The sequence below is a fragment of the Opisthocomus hoazin genome, chromosome 10 (assembly GCF_030867145.1).
Source record: "Opisthocomus hoazin isolate bOpiHoa1 chromosome 10, bOpiHoa1.hap1, whole genome shotgun sequence".
NCBI classification, from domain to species: Eukaryota; Metazoa; Chordata; class Aves; order Opisthocomiformes; family Opisthocomidae; genus Opisthocomus; species Opisthocomus hoazin.
In genome coordinates, this window is record NC_134423.1 from 23,287,609 (window position 1) to 23,309,954 (window position 22,346).

General features: G+C 42.0%; 1 protein-coding gene across 7 annotated transcripts in view; it reads right to left on the reverse strand.

Annotated features, from left to right (window-relative positions):
- Positions 1 to 22,346, reverse strand: part of ARNT2 (aryl hydrocarbon receptor nuclear translocator 2) — a 106,135-nt gene that overhangs the window by 18,134 nt on the left and 65,655 nt on the right. For all 7 annotated transcript variants that reach the window (XM_075431477.1, XM_075431479.1, XM_075431480.1 and 4 more), the window contains 6 exons: positions 16,323 to 16,399; positions 14,038 to 14,172; positions 13,088 to 13,162; positions 8,828 to 8,979; positions 759 to 831; positions 479 to 602 (listed from right to left, as the gene is read on the reverse strand). In XM_075431477.1, coding sequence (XP_075287592.1) covers positions 479 to 602; positions 759 to 831; positions 8,828 to 8,979; positions 13,088 to 13,162; positions 14,038 to 14,172; positions 16,323 to 16,399 — 636 coding nt within the window. The remainder of the gene's footprint in view (positions 1 to 478; positions 603 to 758; positions 832 to 8,827; positions 8,980 to 13,087; positions 13,163 to 14,037; positions 14,173 to 16,322; positions 16,400 to 22,346) is intronic.

Genomic DNA, 22,346 nt, shown 5'->3' on the forward strand with positions numbered 1-22,346 from the left:
CACTTCAAGGCAGCATATACCTCTGAAAAGACCAATGCAAAAGCTGGAGATTTGATAAAAAACTGCATGTCTGTCTTAAGACTACACGGTAACTTTCTTGATCCATGTCTATTTAGAGAGAGAACTCACATCTGCTGTTTAAGAAGGAAAATATATATTCAGAAATGGCAAGTTCTGCTCAGTATGTTTAGTATCTACGAACACTGCTTAAGGTGCCCCTGTGAAATGAAAAGAGAATCAAAAATAGGTATCTCTGGTGACACCAAAGCTGTCTTTCCCTCTTTGAATTTACGCCTTATCATCTTTAGCGGAAATATCAACTAAAGGCAAATTCTAGGAAATGTCCTGAAGACTGAAGTTGCTTGGAAATGTCTCTGCCATGTTGTAGTTTCTCTTCATTCTCTCGAAGCTGTGCTCCACATCATGTAACCAAGCTTAACACAGTATTAAAAATTAAACATCAGAGACATTCACTTACAAGCAGCTATTCCAGCAAACATCTCGGCAAATCTAGGATCTCTCTCTTGGGAGAAGATAGCATCAGGCTTTTCCACAGACTTTCCACCCTCATGAACGTTAGCTGGGATACTTGGAACAGGCACCTGCGGAATACACAGAGGGAGGTAATTCCCTCCATCCTATCTGATGGAAAGGAATTCAGCGACAGTCACAATGTATTTTTAATTTTGCTGAAATCTGCCACTGCTTTGCATTTTAAAAGATCAGAGGTACAAAAATAAAAACTTGAGAAATTTCACCTGAGATAAGTCGTAGGATGACAGCCCATCTCTTTGATGTACTTCAAGTTCTGCTTGCTGCTGCTGAAGTTGTCTGCAAAGGGGATAAAACGACTTCATTAAAAAACCCAATTAAGATACAAAAAGGAACAGCCATGGTGTTCTGTTTTATAGTCCGAGTGACACATCTCTCCAATGATTTAGTAAATCCTCTCCTATGAGATTCATCCGTTTTTTAAAGTTTTCTCATTGAGAAATCTTGCACCACAGGAATGTAACAGGGCACGGGAAGAGTTTTGCTGTAATAGCACAGAAGTGTAGGTAGGTAAGTAATGGAGGATGGAATACAACCTTCTTATAAAGGATTTAAGAATTCACTACTAAGACACCACCAATGTCTTCCTCATATTAACGATGAATATATCAGACCCCTTCACTGATCCTGCTGAAGTAAACGGGAAGGCCCCAGTAACATTAACGCAGAATTATGCCAGTCAATAAGAAAAAGTCAAAGCTCTGTCTGAAGCATGTCAGACCAAATGGAACAACCTGTTGAGCGAGAAAGAATAGCATATAAATCCTTCTCTGTAATAAAACCTATTTAATATGCTTTGGTTCTACTCTCCTCAGGATCCAAGTCCAGATTCTATTCAATTTTTGAAAGCTTTTAAGGCAGCGAACGTCCAGAAATAAATTGCTTGTGCTACTTTATAAAGACATTACACAAAATCAATTTGTGTTGACAAATGCTACAGAAAACACAAGTCTCCTTTTCATGCTAATCAGAACTGAACAAAAAATATCCATTATTTAAATGAGATAAATATCACTGGAAGTAATAGCCTTAATCCAATTATATGAATTTAGGAAAAATTAAATGTGCAGCAGCAATAGAAAAATACTTCAAAAGAAACTGCCAGAGCCAATAAATGTTAGGGGCCACATGCCAGAATGAAGAACTTCAGTGCTGAAAACTCTGCAGATCCTTGAAATGCAGTTGATTTGTATTTGGTATCAGGTGCTGTTACTTAACTATGACAATTAGCCAATATCAACAGATAAAATCATTGGAAGTCACGAGAATTAACTGACAGGTGACCTGCAGGGACAGCACGCAAGTGGTGGCAAGTCGGGCATATTCCCATTCTCCATGTGCAGATATTGCCTATTTACAAAAATGTACAGATCTTTTATATAGTTGTAATATATCTAGTACAGTGATCTTCTGAATTCATTCCTCCACTTGCTTTTTTTAGTTCTGAAAGGATACAAATTCAAAGCTCCTAATTTAAAAAAAAAAAAAGGAGACAGTTATATTAATCATTGCTATCGGAAATTTTGAAAGTACTGTAACAAAGCCACTTCTACACAAAAAGCCACTGTGCAGTACAGTTTCTCAGAAATAAAATCCAATCCTTTTGAAATGAAAGGCAAAAGTGCTACTGATCCATGAAGACCAGAATTTTACCATTCAAATGTGAGGTTCTGCTTTCTTGTGTGGACTCACACCACCCCCACGCTGGGTCGTTAGGAACCTCACTTGTCTGAGCGTAGGTCTATGTGACTGCTTGCAGCGAGCCAAACCCAGCTTTGTCCCACAGAGCTGGGATGACAGAGCGCGAGAGCCCCGGGACCCCGCCAGCGCAGCGCGGGGTCTGAGCTGTGCCCCGGCTCCAGCCTGACCTAGCCACAGCCCTGAACAGCACGACCGCAGCGTCACCTCCACTTCACAGCGTCACGTCGACAGCAGCTTGCAGCCAGCGAGCCAGCTGATACACAGGCACGACAACCTGAGAGTTCCCTAGGAAAAGGAAAGGCTCCGCCGTGGCCCTTGCCTGAAGAAGCTTCACTGCCATGGAGAAGGCAGAGCTCCTTGCTCTGGTGTAAAAGAACAAGTCCTTCCCTTGGAAAGCAGGAGTATGGTTCGTGTTTAATAGTGTCCCTTTGATCAAGTAGTGCATGACCAGAATTATGTTAATGTTTAACCTAAGCTTAGAGACAGAATATCTTGGCCATCTACACTATCCGCTTAATCAAAGACAAATTCTCTTTCTTGAAGGAACAAAGGAAAATTGGCGAAAGATGGTAGCCTTAAGTTGTCCTTAGGTGACATGTGGCCATACATGGATAAAAGGAATGAGGGTACTTCATCCGAAGATCACCGCGGACCACCAGAGACCCCTGAAAAGGAGGAAGACATGCGCAGAGGGGTCTGAAAAGCAGCCAAGAAGAATGACACCACGCAGTCCCACAGTGCATGCAGATTAGAATGAATATGTATTAGATAGATAGAATATGCATGAATTTAAGGTATAAATATATCGAAGAAGCTAGCATTGGGTGTGCTTGATTTGTGGAAAATCCACCGAGCACCCAGGCCTGAATAAAACAATCTCTCTCCTGCGCGCGTGAGGACTGGCTTATTGCACACCGGGTAAAGAATCCGCTTTTGCACAACACTGGCATGGGCCAAAAGCACCACGGGCACTGAACCAGTCTCCGGGCTGAAGCCGGCGTTTGCCGGCACTCAGCGTCTCAGAGGAAGACTGCCTGTGTCATGACAAAAAACCTCAGCAGCTGCAAAATCACCTAAATGTTTCGCACCTTCCAGGAGCAGTTGCTTTCTGTCGCTCGGTCACGATTAGCAAGGTTACTTCTGGCCCGAGGATGCGCAGGTAGCACACTGTCTCTGTGAGGCTCTTTGCTCAGCTAGCAAAGAAGATACAACCCCCCCCAAATTATGCTACAGCTCAGAGATTAGGATAAGATTGGAGTTGGACTGACAAGAAAGTAAGCTTGATACTTGCAAATGATAGTTGACAGTGGTCGCAGTTTCTGTATGCTTCTGGCCTCTTTCCGAAGGGAAAAATCACTGACCGGACAGGAATTACACACCACGGGGGTTTTCCCCCAGTGAGAGACTAATGTGACAGGCAGTAATAGACAAGATTTTGCAAGGTCATGGATTTGAAGCCCTGGAAAATTTGGATACATTTTTGGCCACAGGCTTGAATTTTAGATTTTTATCCAAATCTTCTTTTAAATTTTGAACTAGATAGATTCAAATTTCAAGGGACTGAGAAACTTGCAGACAAAGTCATATGACAAATTAGGCACAAAATGATGGGAACACAAGAGACCACTCAAACAAGCTACTGAAATAAGTAACAGATTTTTTCCATCCCTTGATGCTTTTCCAGAAGACGCTTTGCTCAGCCACCAGTTACTAGGCTCCATGGCAAATTGGACAAAAATCTGTGACCTGCAACAAACAGAAGATCGGAGCAGATGGCCAAAAGCCTTCTGCTAGCCTTACGGTGTAAGACCACGTAACACGCAGAATCACTTTTGTCCTATGAGTAACATGCAAAAAAAGTCAGTACTCCAGGTCATTAGAGAGCCATGGATTTTCCGCATTATTTTAGCCAACAGAGAATTCCTAAAAATTACCCCTGGAATGCAAAGAAATTCTTTATTCGCAAGCAGAAAATGCCTGCTTTTCCAGCAGAACTATGGGAGGTTAATTCAATCATGGCAAATCTATGGGGAAGTTTTTCGAAATACCACCCTGTGGACAATAAACACCCATTAAATTCTGTTGTTAATGTGAAAGCTAATTACACTGTTCCATTTGTTTTTACTACCAATGACTTGGTGCGTGTGTCAATAAACAGCACATTAGGTCTCTTCTGTTCCGTATAAAGTATGTTTTCTTGATTCAGCCATATACATACAAATGAGCCAAACAAAACAGCATAGTTACTAGTTGTTTGTTTTGTAGGCACTTCTAACTTGGTGCTCCTTCGCCCTGCTCTATCTTTCATCTCTAATACTTGTTAAGCTGCAGTACGATATAAATACCATGTTGTGTTAACAGCACTGAACTTCGGGAACAACCACCCCAATCCATTTCCTATAAAAACCAAACCCTTAAGTGTATCCACACTGAGCTATGCTGCACTTCATTAAGACTGAAATGCAAACCCAGGTTAGCATCTTCTGCTGTTGTTTGCTGCTACTGTACGAAGAGTTCAAATGTTGCTTGAAACCTGAAAGACGTTATGCAGCAGCAATTCGTGGACCAGCCGCCCCAGGGACAGCGGAGCGCTGCTGTTGTGGTTGCTTCCAACCCTGCCATCTCACCAGCCTTCCTGACCAAACAGCCAACACGCGGAGGTCCCTTCAGGCGTCCAGTTGCTAGATTGTGTTTGTAAAGACGATACAGAACAAGGGATTGTTATTTGTTTGGGCAAAACTCAAACTGCCTTCTGACTTTGAAACCAAAACCCAAACCATCCTTGGTTTTAATTTCAGTTTCACAGCTTCAAGGAGTAAATGAAAGAGAAATGTCCTGGCTCTACAAGATACCCAACACAGCAAGTCAGGCATTGTCTGGGTCCAGAGGACACTGCCTGTGCTGCAGGAACTCCTGCCTCACCCCCAGGTTTGGCATGAAACTGGGAAAGCCCTTGGCTTGAACAAGGAATGGTTCAGCGAATCTGAAGGTTTTGATGGTCAATTCAAATCTACTTCAGTAAACATATTTGATGGAAAAGGGAAGATTCTGTGAAAGCTCCCTTCACACCGGAGAGATTTTCAGCCGAATTAATCTCTCTCTATGAACACTAAAGTCACCTGTTCCTTCTCCAGGCATCAGAGTAACCAAAAAAGGATTTGAACTTTAAAATTAACAGTCTCTACGGTGGGAGTCAAACAATACTATTGTATCCCTACCAAGCCATTTTTATGTAATGCAGGCACATGTGCTTCCTGCGTCTGGTTTGGACACAAAGGGAGTAACAAAAGCCTTGGGGCTGCTGCTGTAAAATCCTCTTTCAGAAACTCTCAAAATCTCCCTCTTTTAGCCTACAGTTTCAAAGTCCCCCCGCGAAAGGGTCTGCCCAACACCAGCCCTGAGGGATCAGAGACCTCACAGATGGCACAGGGATCATGAGAAAGTGAGTCTCTAGCACACTACCACAGACTGGCATTTTATCAAAACCGTTGATCTCTTCAGTATTTTGGCCCATGAGAATCTGAAACAGAAAGCATTGCGCCCACAAGCACGGGCTGATTCATCCCACGAGCTGCCTCCAGCAGGGACCTGCGCCAGCTCACTCCGAGACAAAAAGTCTTGCGACTCAAGACAACTGCAGGATTCATAAATGCACACAGTGCAACATAGGACTTTGGGGCTTACAAAAATGAAACATCAGAATTTCCATAAAGGTCAGAAAAGTATCTTTCTTCTATATACATACAAAGACTATGATACAGTTTTATCTGTGACCATGACAGATTCTTTTATTCAAATGCTGCTTTATGCGTATGCTAAATAAACGCTGATCACAATTATTATTTCTTTTTGGAAATCAAACAGTCCCAACTACACAGGAAGATGTGGTCAAATGGGTGACTCTTCTTTTCAGCAGAATACAGCACAAATGCTAAACGTTAAATGCTTCATTGCTCCAGGAAGTTTCTCTTGGATGACTACACCCAAGTGAGACGGTGAGAAGTTTTCTTTTCTTTTTTTGCAAGGAACTAAGTGAACATTTGAACCTAATGTTTCGTTATCCTTCCGCATCAAAAGCAAGTTTGGCAAGTTACTGTTTGAAGCTCCAAAGGAGTATCTTTATTAAAAAGATAAAGATAAAAAAGCAAAACAAACAAACCAAACACACAACAACAAACATCAATTCATCCCTCCACAGCTGGAACCACCACTGCCCTCTACAGTCTTCTGGGAAAGCGCTGTTCACCGACCAGCTCGAGAGCTACTCTGTTCAGCGACAGGCACACACAGACGTACCTACTGTGACTTTAAAGTACCCCAAATTAGAAACTGATTTAAACCTAGAACTTTCGGCTACATTGTCTGCACAATTTCATGCTGAATTTTTAACTGCCTCAAGCCTGTATTTTATGGAGCTGGCTAGGTTATCACAACAATAGCCAAATCAAAACTCGTCTCTGTGCAGAGCTGCCTACAACTGCGTAGTGGAAGGAGCCCCTGCTTGGTCTCCACGTGAAGCACTGCTGGACCCAGAGCACCCGATGCTTCCACCGACACGTCAATATGGCCACGCACACTGGGGTCGGTGCCAAACGTCCAGCTCCAGCAGGAGCTTAGTGAGGAGGCAGAAATCAAGTTACCACGACATACAACTCCCCAAGGCATCTAGCAAATCAGAAGTCAAAACATGACCCCAAATGTGCAAAAAAAAGAAAAAAAAAAATCCAGAAACAGGCAGGAACAGCAGTGCATTACAGTAAGTCCTCTTTGGAAATCTCTCCGAGAAGTGGGAGAGAACCGGGGAAAAAAAAGAAAACAGTTTCAATAACACATTCTTTCTACTGTTGAAAAGCAGCCGTATAATGGGTTGTATCTTGCCATCAGACTAGAACACTTCTACATGACAGGAAAGAGGGAACACCCTCTGTCAAAGTAGCAGCAGGCAACTTCCATACTAGGTCAACATTTCTGGGTTGTTACTCAAATCTAGCAAGAGAGATACAATAAGAGCCAGAAGCTGGCACAGTCCTGTTCATCGCAGTAAGTGCTGCGATGCCAAGCTGAACAGTGTAGTGGGGGCTTGGAAAAAAACATTCCCAGAGTCAACACAGCTTAAGTCTACAGCCCCACTTTTTGATCTATGGACTCTTGGGAAGCAAGCACAATTAGGCCAGCCTGGGACAGACTTCAGAAGTCACTTTTTATTTTGCAGGCCTGTTTTTGCATATACAAATTATTTGGAAGAGAAATATGGGACAGCAGAAATGTGGAAGTATCTATTTTGATGCACAGTGCAGACAGGGAGATATTTAGCTGTCTGATTTCAATACACATTTGCTCGTTTTCAATGAGCTTAACTATTCAGTTCCTTAAGCCCACCTTTTTGGGTGTGCAGAAAAAAATGAGCAAAACGACTGTGATGCTGGGTTTTGAGTAGAAGCACAGCCCTTCTAGCCCAGGTATGTGCCATGTCCGAAGGAGCAAGTCAAGGAACACCCAGACACACTTACTAGCTTTCTAAGTTCAAATGACAAAGCCCCAGGGGTTTGATTTTGCAAATGGAGCTCTCAGCACGCACCTCCACTAGCAGATTGCTCGATCAGCATTTCCACTATGCAGTCTAACAGGTTGAGATCTGAAAACCAACAACTTCCTCTGAGCTAAAAACTTGGCAAAAAATCTTTGGTCATATCAGAAGCAGATTGTGTTTTAGAAATAGATTAGGTTTATATTAGAAAGAAAAAATATTTATTAAAAACCCACACACTATAAAGCAATGGCTTTATCAAGGCCAGCTTAGCTTCTGTAGTTACTGGCTCAGAACTCAGGAGGCTCCAAAAGCTTCTCTGCTCAGTCACACGGTGACAAACCTCCACTATACTCCTACGGTGACCTCCTTCTAAAGGGTTCAATTACAGATTTTTGAGAACATTAATTCTAAGACAGGATGATTTCACTGACCTCTTAAGATAAGGCGCTGGATCTGTCCCCATACTTGGGGATATTCCACCAGATCTTAACTGAGTATCAGGAGCCCTTCCCACTCCAGTCTACTAGGAAATCATTTTGCCAGCTTTCATAGGCTGGAAGATTAGACACAGGCCAAGGAGAAGATGCCCGGGACTACGTAACGGTATGACCACAATGAACGAGAGGCAGGAGTCTTGCTTACTTGCGTGATATTTTTTAACATAGACGTGGAATTTTCTCTTTGGCTTAGGAAGCAGGCTGACCTTCCTCCAATATCATGACAGCTGGTCTGCTGCTGGAAACTCTGTTCTAGTTTAAGGCAGCCTGGACTGAGATCAATGGGCTTGTCTAACGACGTAACAGATAAGTGAAGTTTCTCCCCCAGTGCAGCTGGACCTTGGAAGCATCACAGGATAATGACACAGAGAAACAGCTACACTGCAGATCTCATGATGCAGAAAACCCTGTTACAGACTGTACTGTTACAGAAAGACAAATGCAGCTAGAAACCAGCTACCACAAAAATAATAATGCACTTTACAACAAAAAGCAATGCTTAAATTATTTCAAAACCACGTACATGAGCATCTGGAAAGGCACATACTTTACATTAGTGTTGGTGCAGATGATGTATTCAATCTCGTCGGAGTAAGGATTCTGAAATGTGAAGCTGCTGGTTCTGATCAGCATCCACTCCCGGTTTTTGGTACGAAAACGATACATCACAGACAGGACTTGACCCTTCAGTTTCACAACCTGCAAAACCATTTGGAAAGGTTAATAAAAGGAGATTGCTACCTGCTGTGCAAATGAATAGTAAACAGCAATAACTGGTGTGTTTTAAACTTGAATTATGGAAAGCTATGGACACAGCAGGGAGATTCTTAATTTGAAGAGAATAAGCAAAATCGGATTCATGTTTGCAGCTACTTCCTTCAGAATGAAACCCTCACACTTTGTTGTATAAAATGCCATTTTCCAGCCTGCATATGAGAAGAATACAGATTCAGGACAACCAACAGGTTGTGCTATTATCCCAGCAGGGAAGCTTTAAGAAGGTTGTAATGTGGAATGCTTATCGAGAGATTGACAGAAACCAAACTGACGATCTTTTAAATGTTTAAGCCCACGCAAAAAAATATTTTGAGGTTGACTACCCTGCTTTTCTGCTTGGATACCTACCTATGCAATTCATATATGTGATATACAAATCATACATCAGTATCAAAACCTAGGATAATACTTAAACATGATGGTTTGGTGGTTTTTATTTGAAACCACATGCAGTTGGTCACCCCCTCCACCGCCCCCAACCCCACCATAAGACTCCCAGGATGGCAAAGTGCTAACAAGAAACACTTGCTTCTGGCTTTCAAAAGAAGAAAGAGTGAGCCATTGTTTGAATGGAGAGAACACCAATAAGCCACTATCCATTTTAATAGAATTAATGAAAATGGAGAGCAAATTCTTTGCTTGGACAGCCTATTTGTTTATAACTAGGAATTCAGATGTCTGGCAACACTCAGTTCAAATTCTGATTTTGGTGGCTGAAGTTTTGCTGAAGTCAACAGTTGGGCATCAAGTGAGAAGTAAGAAGCAGCCAGCTAAGCAACTACGCTCACAACAATACTTGCACCCTGGCACTGTAACTGCATTTTATGTGCTATCTAACAATCTTGGTTTAAGTCAGAAGAAAACTTCTATGGTTTCAAGTGATTCAGCTGGCACTTACCTGGGCCACCTGTGCTTATTTTTTATTGCTTTTCCACCAAGCTATCTCAGGGTGCTTCAGCGAAGGAAAGGGAAGGTCTACCGCAAATATATGCCATAACTCATTGTGGATTCTTAATCCCTATTCACTGGAATTTATTTTGTATTAGCTATCTGTAGCCTGTATTCTCTAAAAGTAGAAAACACAGTATTTACCCTCTGCCTTTATCGACATGCAATTGGATCAAAAAAAAGGCTCCAATCCTGTTTTTTCCAAAGGTGTGCATTTCATATTGATCAACTGGATACAGGATTAAATGGAAAGAATGCAAATAGAAGATACAAAAAGCCTTAGGAATGCCCAGGAAAGTTCAGAATAATACTGAGGTAAATGCCTTTTTGTTTTTTTAATGCTTTTGTAGTTTGAGTTCAGTGAGCGACATTCTTTTATCAGCAATTCTCTATTACCACACCCAAGGTAAAAACCACAGAGCTTGTGTGAAAGCGTCCAATCTGAATAGCATCCTACTGGATATCAAATAGCTGTATTCTGGATCCTTTGATACCAAAGTCTATTTGTTGATCTTGGCCTTGAGACTATCTTCTTCTGGCCCAATTTTCCCACCCTGATGAATGAATTTATCTTCCAAAGGAAGTACAAGCTTTGAGATGGATGCTGGCAATTGACCAAAAACTGCAAAACCCTCCCTCCCTCCTCTGTATGCACTAACCTGGTTCTGATAGTGTCAGCAAATTAGAAATGTCAACTTTTCAGGGGGTTTTATTAAAAAAAGAGAGTTTATTGGAAATCACAGTTACCTTTTTAATGAAAAGTTTTCTAAGGCCAAACTGACACTAATAAAACAAACTGCAGAGATCTATTGTCCTGAAGTCTGAATTAAGCAAATACTAATTCTGTAATAACATATTCAACATAGAGATCGCTGGTGGGAAAATCCTGAACTGTCTTAAAACAGTGCACACAAACAAGACAGCACAAAAAAATTTCAAAACTAATGTTTAACCTTTACTTTCTTACATTCTTGGGAAATAAAAACCACCTGGTGCATAGCTTAACTGTTTACTTCAGTCTTTTATTGCATGATTGAAATCACAGCCCCAATCACACTGCTACTGTACTGAACAAAAATATACTGAAGAAGGAATTGCCTACTAAAGAAACAGCACAATGTTTTCATAGATTGGACGCAGGTCGAGTGAACAGGAACTTTCAATTCGAATCTGCATTTTTTTTCCTGCTGTCTTTTTTTGTATGACCTTAAGCAAATCGTGTAGGTCCCTGATCCAGCAAATCATTTACGCACACACCTAACAGCGAGGAGTGACAGTGAAGCCCCCAGCAACCAAGTTCAGGGATTCACTGGCAGCCGCCCGCAGCCTGATTTCACTCTCAGCCAACACAGTGAGGACCAAGTCATTAACTTGAATGTTAGTTAGTCAGCCCTTCTGAGCCCCAGGCAATCACTTCAGAGACGGATGTTTGATGTGTTATTATCCAGCAGCTCTCTGTCACTGTCTCTTGGATAAATTAGCGGAATCAATCATGTGGGCATTAGTGAAAAACAGCATATGCGTTCTCGCTGCTCTTCTTGTGCCACTGATGCAACCAGGCACCAGTTCAGGGAGCTGCACCAGCTGCAAGCCAGTCCCATGAAACAAGTGATCAGTCCCTTAGCTGGCCTACCCAGCAAGTCCGTCTGCTAGTATCAGGACAGCAGGAAGGGTGGGGAGCAGAGAAGAGGGGGAGTAGGACCTGACTCCTGGTGACAGCTACTGACCAGGTAGGTTCAGGTGCAGCATCACACCCCCAGCCAAGGTGGGGTAGAGAAGATTACTGCGTGTGGTGACCTGTTTCAAACACCTAACTCTCACAGGTTCCTGCCTGGGAATCAGCACCTTGAATTTCAAAGCTCTTTAGCTGCTGTTTGAACTCAGTCAGTTCAAGGGACATGAGGTGGATGCAGAGTGCTCACACAGATGTCTCTGCTAGCTCAGCAGTGGGGCTGGTAGTCTCTGCTTGAGGGAGGGATTGGTAAGAAATACCTCGAGAGTACTGACATCTTACACTATCTCAAACACTTCTGTAGAGACCATAACCTCAGTTGCACAACCTATTCGATGGACACAGAACAGCATTTCGTTGTTTTCCACAGAGAGCCTTTTCAAGCTCCACTTCCGCGTGCCATGCCTGAATAAATAGTTGGCTATACAAATTATTTTAGAAGTCACTTCATATCCATGTTTCACAGCTGAAAATACATCTCAGCATCCAACGCAAGATGGATCAACAAGACTTGGCTGAGCTATAGGCTGCTGTCAGAAAAATCTGGAACCACTTACAACATCTGAACCTCAGTAACCAGTTGAACACACTACACCGTGCTTACCAGTGCAGCAGGGAAGGCGCTGAAAAGCCCAGCAACAAGCAGCAGGCTTGGGGAAAGTACTCCTACTGCATGTCCCAGATCAATTTGAAACAGTAAGCTCTACAACAGAATAAATGCCTTTGATATAGCTGATGTAAATGTGGCCCACTGTAAAAATGAATCCAGATCAGTAACTCTTTCCATATGTTGCATTTCTTTTGTTACTTCTGTCTGCATTTCAATTCCTAATAGGGAGAAGGGCCAAATTCCCTGTTGATGTAAAGTGGTGTAACTACATTAAAGTATGAAGCACGTCATCTATGCTAGCAGAGAATTCAGGTCATAAACAATCCAGCGTTACAGCACAGTGTAACTACTTTCAAATCAACAGCCCACCTTGCAAGGTAAAAACCTCTGGTTTCCACTTAACATAGTGGGATCTATACAGGGACCTCCAAAACAGCTCTAACTGTGCAGTGAACACTTCTTTAATTTTTTGTAAGAAAACAAGATGTATAACTAGGTGACATTTCTGACAATACAGCCAACACATGCCGCAGTTTAAACTACTGTTTATGCAGCTTAAATGATTACTAACTGAATCAACGAAGTGTTTCGTACCTTGCCACTCCTCCTCCCACATAACAGAAAAAATACGTTGAAATGTAAAATAAAGGCTACTGCTCTGAACATAATTTTACATATTTTGTAAAACAATAACAAAAATAATAAAAACATTGTGGAAGAAAAGGAACAGAACACAGCACCTGTTGGAAACTCTCTCTCAAATGGCTTTGATCTTCAGGATGGCAGAATTCTAAAATATCTTTCCCCAGAAGATCCTAGAACAAAACATAATGCTGTGTAAAAAACTCAAACCACAATACAAATCCATACGCAGACCTGCAAGTAACCCTTGCAGATGCTAGATCTACCACCCTTAATGGGACCAGGGATGAATCATACAAACAAGGTTCGTAGGCATCACGTCCCACATTATATTTGTATTATTGCCCAGATATATGTATTTACAAACAAATTTGAAGTGACTTTTTTAATACCTGTGAAACACCGTCTTGAAGAGACTGACCTCCTCTACTACAGCTCATTTTATGGCATTATTTTTTGTAAAAACAGTTGCTATTAAGCTACCTAAAATCAAAACAAATGGGATAAATCTAAGGAGCAAGAAATCACTTTTGCCTGTAAATTGCAACTGTTGAGTTATCCGAGGGAGAGCTGTGGTAGTCAGGAGTTCATTTACTATTCTACTTAGTTCTGTGACCAGCCTCCAGTTCAAAGGAGCAGATGTAAGCCTGAAGGAAAATAGATGCCATAAATGGTGTTTGCTTATTGTTCAATACATTGGCAGAAGTACAGATCTGCAGTATTAAAACTCTCTCCAAGCACTGTTAACTTTCTATCACAGAAATGTCTTTGCTGGAAAGCTGTGTAAGGTTTAAAGCATCTTGCTGTTACAATTCTAATCGGATCTAAAAGGTATAAAAAGACATCCCATATAACAAAGGGGAAAACTGTAAATTTTACAGGTGTGGACAGCAAAGAAAAATGAACAGCATTTAGCGCATGAAATGCACTTTAGACATGAAATATCAGCTACAAATATTTCATGTTTTGCTACTTTTGTTTTTAACACACAAATATCATTTTCTTCATTAGCTCTAACCAGTCTCCACATTTACAGCGACGCACTGACCTGGGGCTGGTAGCCAATGACGCTGATGCACCTTGGGTCGACAAAGGTGATGACTCCATCGGAATTGTGCCTTGACAAGAACTCCGTGGGGACTGACATGCCATTCATGTCCATGCACACTGGAGAGCTGGTTACCTACAACCAACAAAGTCCACAGCGTTTAGTCCACAGAACAGTCACCTTACGTCAAATTTGATTACGTAGCTGAAGAACCGTATCTGTTGGCAGAGTGCTGCCTACTGAAGGAAGTCATACATAAACGAAGAGCACGCATAAATGACACAGAACAGCCGTTACTGTAGTTTTCAGGGCAAATATCTCACCCCATGGCACCTACCTAGGCTTAACAACACAGCAGGAAAACAAATACACCAGAAGCTCTCAAAAAGGAGGGATACAGCAAGGATATAAGTACAGTTGGATTCATCTCACTTTGTGGCACCACATTGAAGTCGGACATCTTGGTTCCTGCCTTTGTCAACCAAAAATGAGAGACTTGCAGAGGACAATTCAGCCCACCCATTTTAAGACAGGAAGGTCAATTTCTTGAATAGGCCAAGTCATTATCTGTAGACACATCCAACAGGACCAGCTTAGACTAAACACTCAACTTCCATTCAGGTGAGATGAACCTCACCTGAAACACCCAGAGAACCTGAACAAAGTTCTCCAGAGGCTGAGGTAGGTGATATTTGGCCAGCAAGTGGCTGTTCATAATGAAAAAACACCGTCCTCCGATAAATGATCTCATCAGAGAACGATGCATTTCCAGCTCTCTGCCTGAAACCTGTGCATTCAGGCCACTTCATATCCATACGTTCCCACTGGGACTACAGATGAGACCGTTGTTTTTCTTACAACTTCCAGAGCTATCTCTGTTAACAAGGTCCCAATGCAAAAGGAGCGAAATCTCATTTTTGTGCTGTCTTGAAGCAGATTAGCCAGTTAACTGTACGCAAGATTTCAATTTGCTGTTAGAGAACAAGTTTTTAATTTGCACGCCTTGATTCCTTTGTGATTGAACCCATCCCCAGAGCCTCCTCTTGCCCTTCCTCACATACCCTGCTAGCTCTCCTAACGCAACAGATGTTTTGACACTCCACATGTTACTAACGTGATTTTCTCAGAAATCGTCTTTCTTTGGCAGCTGTAACATATGAATCCCCGTAACTTTCTTCTCTCCATCAGTGGAATGTATTACCACTGATTATAAAAGAATGATTAACCTAAAAGCCATCATGCAATACTTTTGTAGCTCTGCCGTCACACCAGAGACATGCTCTGCAGAAGCGCCAACACTTGCGGCACCGTGCAGGCTGTTCACCTCAAATAAGCTGGGTTTGGCACCTGTGCTCTAATGAAAGGGTCGTTCTACCTCGTCAGAAGGAGCGATGCCATCCTAGCAGATGGCAATGAGTGCAGGCCAACAGGAGATCATGCAGGAGGCTCAAACACGTTCACCCATGGCAGAATTCCCAGACTGGGAAGATAAAAATGAGCCTCCCTGCTGCAGTGAAGGAGATTTACTATGACTGCTCTAGCTCCCGCTCAGAACCCTCATCAGCAACAGACAAAGGAAAAAAATGTAATACATCAATTGCAACCGTCTGGACAAAAAAGAGGTAAAATTTTATTCTCACAGTTCCCTCGGCTGACATCACATCTGAATGCACACTACAATACACCCTGAGAATAAAACTATTATTTGTGAAGTGCCTCTTCACTGCCTTATCTTTGCCATTTGCAGAATAACTCCTGCAATCACAGTTTTTCAAGTAGCTGATTAGCCAGAGAGAGAGAATGAATCAAAGAATTGCAGGGAGCACGTCACTGACTTTGGGAGCCCCTTTAACCTACCATCTGCAGCACCCGTACTACTACATTTCTCACAATCTAGAATGTCCCAGCCCTATGCACACTCCAGAATAGCAGGTCTGTACATGCTCATGTTCCAGGAGCATCTTGGCTGCTCTTGTTGGGTTAAATACACATATGCACCAAAATCACATTTTCATCTTGCTCTGTTGACATGTTCTAAACAATTCCTGCTCATGGCAGGGCAGTTGGAACTAGATGATCTTTAAGGTCTCTTCCAAACCAAACCGTTCTATGATTCTATAGTTCTATAAATCACTGGCTGCACACCAACATCAAGGCGCTTCCTGTTTTGGAGACATGTTAAAAGTTAAAGTCTAGTACCAGAACTTCGTGCAAATGCCTTAAAACTAAAGCACAAGACTGATTATGTTTGAAGAAGAGTTTATATAAGGAAAAACTTGCATTACCTGAAGTCTTCCTATTGCCACGAGGCAGTATTTACTACCTTGTCCGACATCAGCGTCTTCTTCTGGTATAGTCATTCCTAGATTAAAAGATAACAAATACTGTTATAATAAGGAAATCTGGATGAGCAGAGACGCTGCTGGCCTGGTTCTGCACAATTCTAGATGCCCTGAATCATACAGAATAACCTTCTTGCCTTCTCTAGGATTCGGGCATTATCCCTGGGTTCAGATCAGACGATTTTTCTCAGTCGTGCTTGATCCGACATACTTCACGTGCATACACAGTACCCGCAGCAGCAATTTTGGCTGCCGAAGACAAAGTGGATACAAAAATTTCATTACACACCAAGACAGACAGTAACATTTCCATGAGTACTGCTCCACCGCACGTTACTGGAACCATGGGGTCACTTCATATGGTCAGTGAATGCACACTATGTTCAGTTTTCTTTGTGAATACTGTGTTATAACGAGCCTTAAAAACAAGGCACAGCCTAGATTATTCATGAACTTCATGCTCTTCTTTAACAGCCGGTTTTACTTTTTTCTATAATGGACTAAATCTGGGTCATTGCGTTGAAAGATTGAAAAAATGCGGACGCCTCGCTAACAGCCCTTGTTTCAGTTGTGTAACATGAGTAACTATTATAAACACAGGAATAATTTCAAAACATACATGTGTACTGTTTTCCATCTCGGTGTTTCACAAATAGGAACACTCAGATTAGCGCTGTTTACTTGCTAGTTGGCTAAGCTTTTAGTTAAGGCCATTTCCCAACTCCAGCTTTGAGATACCAATTTCCTATGAAAGACTTGACAAAACATCTTCCAAGAGTGACACCGCTGACTTCTTTTAAGTGATTTGTAAACTCTTTCACAAGGCTTTTCAAGGAATTCAGTCACAGCAGGCAGTGAATCATTTAAGAGGCACTTTAAAGCATTAATGAAATTAATTGCAAAGCCGTTACAAATTATGAAACAACAGCCACTTTATTCTCAAAATTTGTAATTCCTACTGTAAGCCAATCTTTGGACAGTGCAGAGGATGACAGCATACAACTTTCTTAAATGACGCCTCTGAAAAATGACTATAAATGCTGCTGAATGAACCGAGGTAGTCTCTGAAGGAAGTTACTTTGTATCAAAATAATTTAATCTTATCTGACAATCAGCTTCTAAATAGCACTCTAAGGGTATTTTCCAGTTCCCATTGAGCTATACAATAATATAAAATATACAAGGTATGAAAGAAAAAAACCCATATTTTTTTATATATATTCTAACTTTATTTGCAATGGAATTTACAATTTTGGGGGTGTAACTTCATTTGCAGCCCCCGATAGATAACTAGGATTTTATCAGGGGATCTCAAGAGCTTTACAAAGGAGGTGCATTATTGTTCCTTCTATCAAGCGGGAAATTGAGGTGCAGTACCAATTTCAACATCACACACTACAACAGCTGGGCAAAACCCCCTTGTCTTCTACACAATGATCCTGCTATCCAGAGATATAAATGTAACTCCTTAGCTTCCACACCTTTGTGATACCCCTCACCCAACGCCGGGATACTCCTCTGAAACATTGTATTAGAAGCTGTATGAGAGGATCAAGGTGGCAGTATGTGACCTTCGGAGCACATTGTAAGAAATCCATCATTAAGCACGTAAGTTAAAAATAACATTGGGTGGAACTGACACATGTTATTTTGCAATTAAACATTATGTTGTGTTTCCGATAAAGGTCCTTCTGCAGGTTACCAGGGACCCAAACTTTCACTCAAGATCCTTCACCTGATTTAGAACATCCTTGCAATGAAGACAACCTGCACTGATGCTCCCTGGGGGCCTGTTCTGCACTGCCTAGAGTGTTCCTTCAAGCAGTTAAAATTACAAAGCCTTGTTTCGGTATTTCACACACTGCTCTTCCAGTCTCTGTTCCGCTACACGAGGCAAACCACAAACAAGGTCCCAAACACAAATCAGCCCCACGTGCTGAGACACCAGCATACCATGGAGAGCATAAACCACTGACATGGAACTACAGTCAAGAGATTCATATTACAGAATTATTTTGTTTTCCTTCCTTGCTGTGTTTACACGCAGTTATTCCTTCAACACAAGACTTAGTTATTAGCTAATGACAGCTCCAATAGGCAAAGGAACTGAATTTGGCTGCCTCTTGAGAAAAAGAGCGAAAATCACCCTGGAAAAGCAGCAGCAAACAAATCTACTCAAAATTGTGTCCACTTTACACAAAATTTTGGCAGACACATGGCTGCTATCTGCTCCCATACATGTGGGCTGCCCAGAAGGGTGAGCTCCCAAAACTAAACCTAGACTCCTCCACACCATCAATTTTAAATTTAAATAGGTAGAAAATGGTTAACTGAGAATTATGTCCAGTTTGCAGGGGATGATAACTGGAATCTAGCAGTTTCACCTTACAAAGTGGTGACTGGAGATGTGAACTGAGAGCAGGACAAACTAAACAGTGCAACAGCTTAGGATGAAGCATGAGGATGCTGACTCCACTGCAAAAGAAATGCAGCAGTGTACAAAAACAGCCATAGGAGGAAAGAAAGCCCTGGAGCCACAGAAGAGCTGACCTAACACTTTGGCTGGAAGATGGCAGCAGGGACTGCATCTCTCTGTGAGATGGATGAGGAGTCTCTCGGTCCTCAGTCCTGAATGCCACACCAGGACAAACCTTCAAGCTCAACCATCAGCCAAAAGAACAAACATTTTAAAAGCTGGTGCCTGGAGCAACCACAGTTACATTCAGGCAGCTCAGTACAGGCGGTCTGGTTTCAAAGATGGTGAGCAATTCTAGGTCCTATCACCTTCAGAGGATTTTCTTGGTGGATGTCTCGTGCTTCTGAGAATTTGACCACTTAAACACAGGAGCCTAAATGCTGTTTCAAGGAAATAATTCCAGGCATTCTAGTTGCATAACCTTAACCAAAAGGTCCCTTTAAAATAGAGCTTTCGATTTGAGAAGGATAAATTTAAAGTATTTTCCCTTGACTTCAAAAGATTTTTCAATCATTTCCTTAGAGGCACAGCGTATTGCAACACACAGCAAAGACACTCAGCTGGATGGCTTCCACTTCGCACCATCTTCTTTCTGCAGCTTTCAACAACGCTTTCCTTTTTAGGAACCTGGTCCATGCTTGCTACTGCCCAAATAAACTGAAAGCAACATAAACAATCTCCAAAATTAAACCTAGCTAAGGAACATCATTTCTTGATGTCACTCTGTTGGCAAGGGAGGCTGTTGTTCTAATTTTCACCTTTTTTTTCTCCCCCCAAGATGGATTATATTTGGTCTGTATTAACATACTGGAAAATGTATTAGTTGAGTTATCCCACAAGACACCCTATGAATAAAAAACAGTCTGCCCAGAATTAATCAATACGTGGCCCAATGAATTGCTAACCTTTCCCTAAATGTATCTAGAGTAAAAATACACCAAAGCGATTGCTGCTCACCTGCAGTGTAGGTGCTGTTACTGACAGCATTCCACAGCGGGAAATTGCTTCCTTCACTCTCCTGCTGATGGTTACAAAGTTCCAGCTGTGGGTGTGCTTATACATGAGACGCATTCCTAGAGAGATTTACTCATGCTTTAGCATACTTCCTGTTGAACATACTACAGTATGGGCACGTGCATAAAGATACATGCACTGCACTTAACACTGCTTTGTCCAGCTCTTACCACAATGTCACACTGCTCCTTAACGTCACTAAGTACCATCGGTATCTCCGAAGAGAGCTGCAAAAGCCTCGAGGAAAGCAGCCATGAAACTGATCCTTAGGGGGCATCAACAAAATAAACATACATTAGTTATTCACATTCTTTACACGTAACCCTGTGAAAGGCTTTATTTCTCTACAACAAATATATGCTCTTCTTGAATAATAAATATAGTGCTATGCTTGTTCAAGTTAATATCAACAATTGGCAAAGCTAAGCCTGCAACTGAGCATCACAAATAGAATGCTGTGCCGTTAAGAGGTTATATTTAATTTCCAAGTGTCCTTTATGCCAGCAAACAGTTTCCCACAGGGTAATGACATGTGCTTGTGTGGACATAAGGAACTCTTTAGTTTTCCCAATGAGCCTCTAGCTGGCTCTAACAACAGAACAGCTTCATTTTCTGCCTTCTTTCTCTATCCTTCCACCCCACATTTTCTGCAAGACACAGAATCACGTTAGTGGATTTGTGGTTTTACTTCTCGACACTCAAAAACAAATTATTTCTGAGCCTTTAAAAGGACGTAATTTAAGTGTCCAGTGGTCACTCGCAATCCCCTGTTAATGCCTATCTCCATCAGAACCATTACAGACAGTTACTCGCCTGTGCACGAAACGGCACCGTGTGACTTTGTCTCCCATACACAACAATGGAAAAAGGCTTTCACAAAAAAAGGCTGTGGATGTTTACAGCATACCAAGGAAAAATCTCGTGAAAAATCCCAACAAAACCTAAATTCTTCCCCCCCCCCCCCCCCCCAAAAAAAAAAAAAAGCTTTAAAAATGACAGCACTGCAAAGCATATTCAAGCAACTATTTTGTTTTGTATTGGATGAGGGAACACTTTGCACAAATGTCCAGATTCTGGCCAAAAACTTTAAAATAACCTAACAGCTTTGGCATGCTGTGGTTAAGACGTTACCGTAAGTCTGACTTGGAAGACTAAAATGTTTCTTTTTTAAGATAAAAAACTAAGGAGAAAAAAAAAAGATTTCAACATTATCTGAATTTAGCATTATTCTGGGACTTTTTATTTGAAGTTTTCCAAATAAGTATCTGTCTAAGCCTTCTTTTCACTATGTGTTTTTCTGCAGGCCCTGGCTTTGATTTACAGAAAACCAGCAACATCCTGACAGACTGTATCTTCTCCCTCCACCAAATATTTTCCATCAATTGTTACGGCATGAAAAAGAACTATTAGGAAAATATCATATGGACCACATAAGATTCATTTCCTTCCAGGAATGAGATGCTCAGAGAGGGAAAAAAACAGAAGCAAAGCAAATGCTTGCTTAAGTTGAAAACGGAATGATCAGGGGGAGGTCAGCATTTCCCAGTGTTGTGAGCGGTTATGAACTTGCAGCATTGCCTAGGCTAAGGATCACAAGCTGCTTCACCGGCAACGAGGGGACAAAGGCTGGAACTGGTGCCCAGCCAGTTTCAAACAAGGGGTCTTTTTACCTCATTCAAAATAATCCAACACTGCATTGGCGTTATTCAGTCTAACATACGCTCCACATAAGACACAAACAATGTAACTGGTTGGAACGTTGATCTGAAATATCTGACTCCTTTTCCTCTGACTTCCACACGATGTTTACCCTGATGCAGAGAGTCTACTTGAGTCCAACACAGAATTTACAGGCATATAAGCATGCATGTATCCCATGGTGGGCTTTGTACTTGCACTTAGTTTTACCCTTCTCTTGCAGGCACAATGGAGGAAAATGCACGGACCATCAACAAACCCAGCCCGAATGGACCCGCTCCTCAAAGCAGCTCTGTCCATTCTCCATGGCTCGTTCACCCAGAAGCAAACACACTGCAGTCCGGGAACGGCCAAGAGCTCCTTTTCCACGGACCCAGAGCGAGCACCGGCTGCAGCACACCCGGGGCTGCTCTGGTGGGGAACCTGGGAGGGGCAGGGGCTGCCCACGGGTCCTGCATGACCGAACTCAGTTCCGTGCGGAGGACGAGGCATGATCTTTCCTGTGTTTTCTCTCCAATTTCTCAGTGAAAACGGGGCTAAAGGCAGTCTGCCAATAAGTAAGCCTTGCTGCTCCATTAAGAAAGAAAAAAAAAAAAAAAAGTCAGGCAGATGTGCAAAAGCGTGTTCATGCTGACCACAGACCTGTGCTACAAGGGAATTTGCTTTCTACTTTGGATCTCGAAAAAAAACAACAACCACCAACACCAGTCCTTAAAATGTGCCACCATACTGATGCCAGCTGTCATTTGTTTTCACCTCTTTAAAGTATCTGAATTACT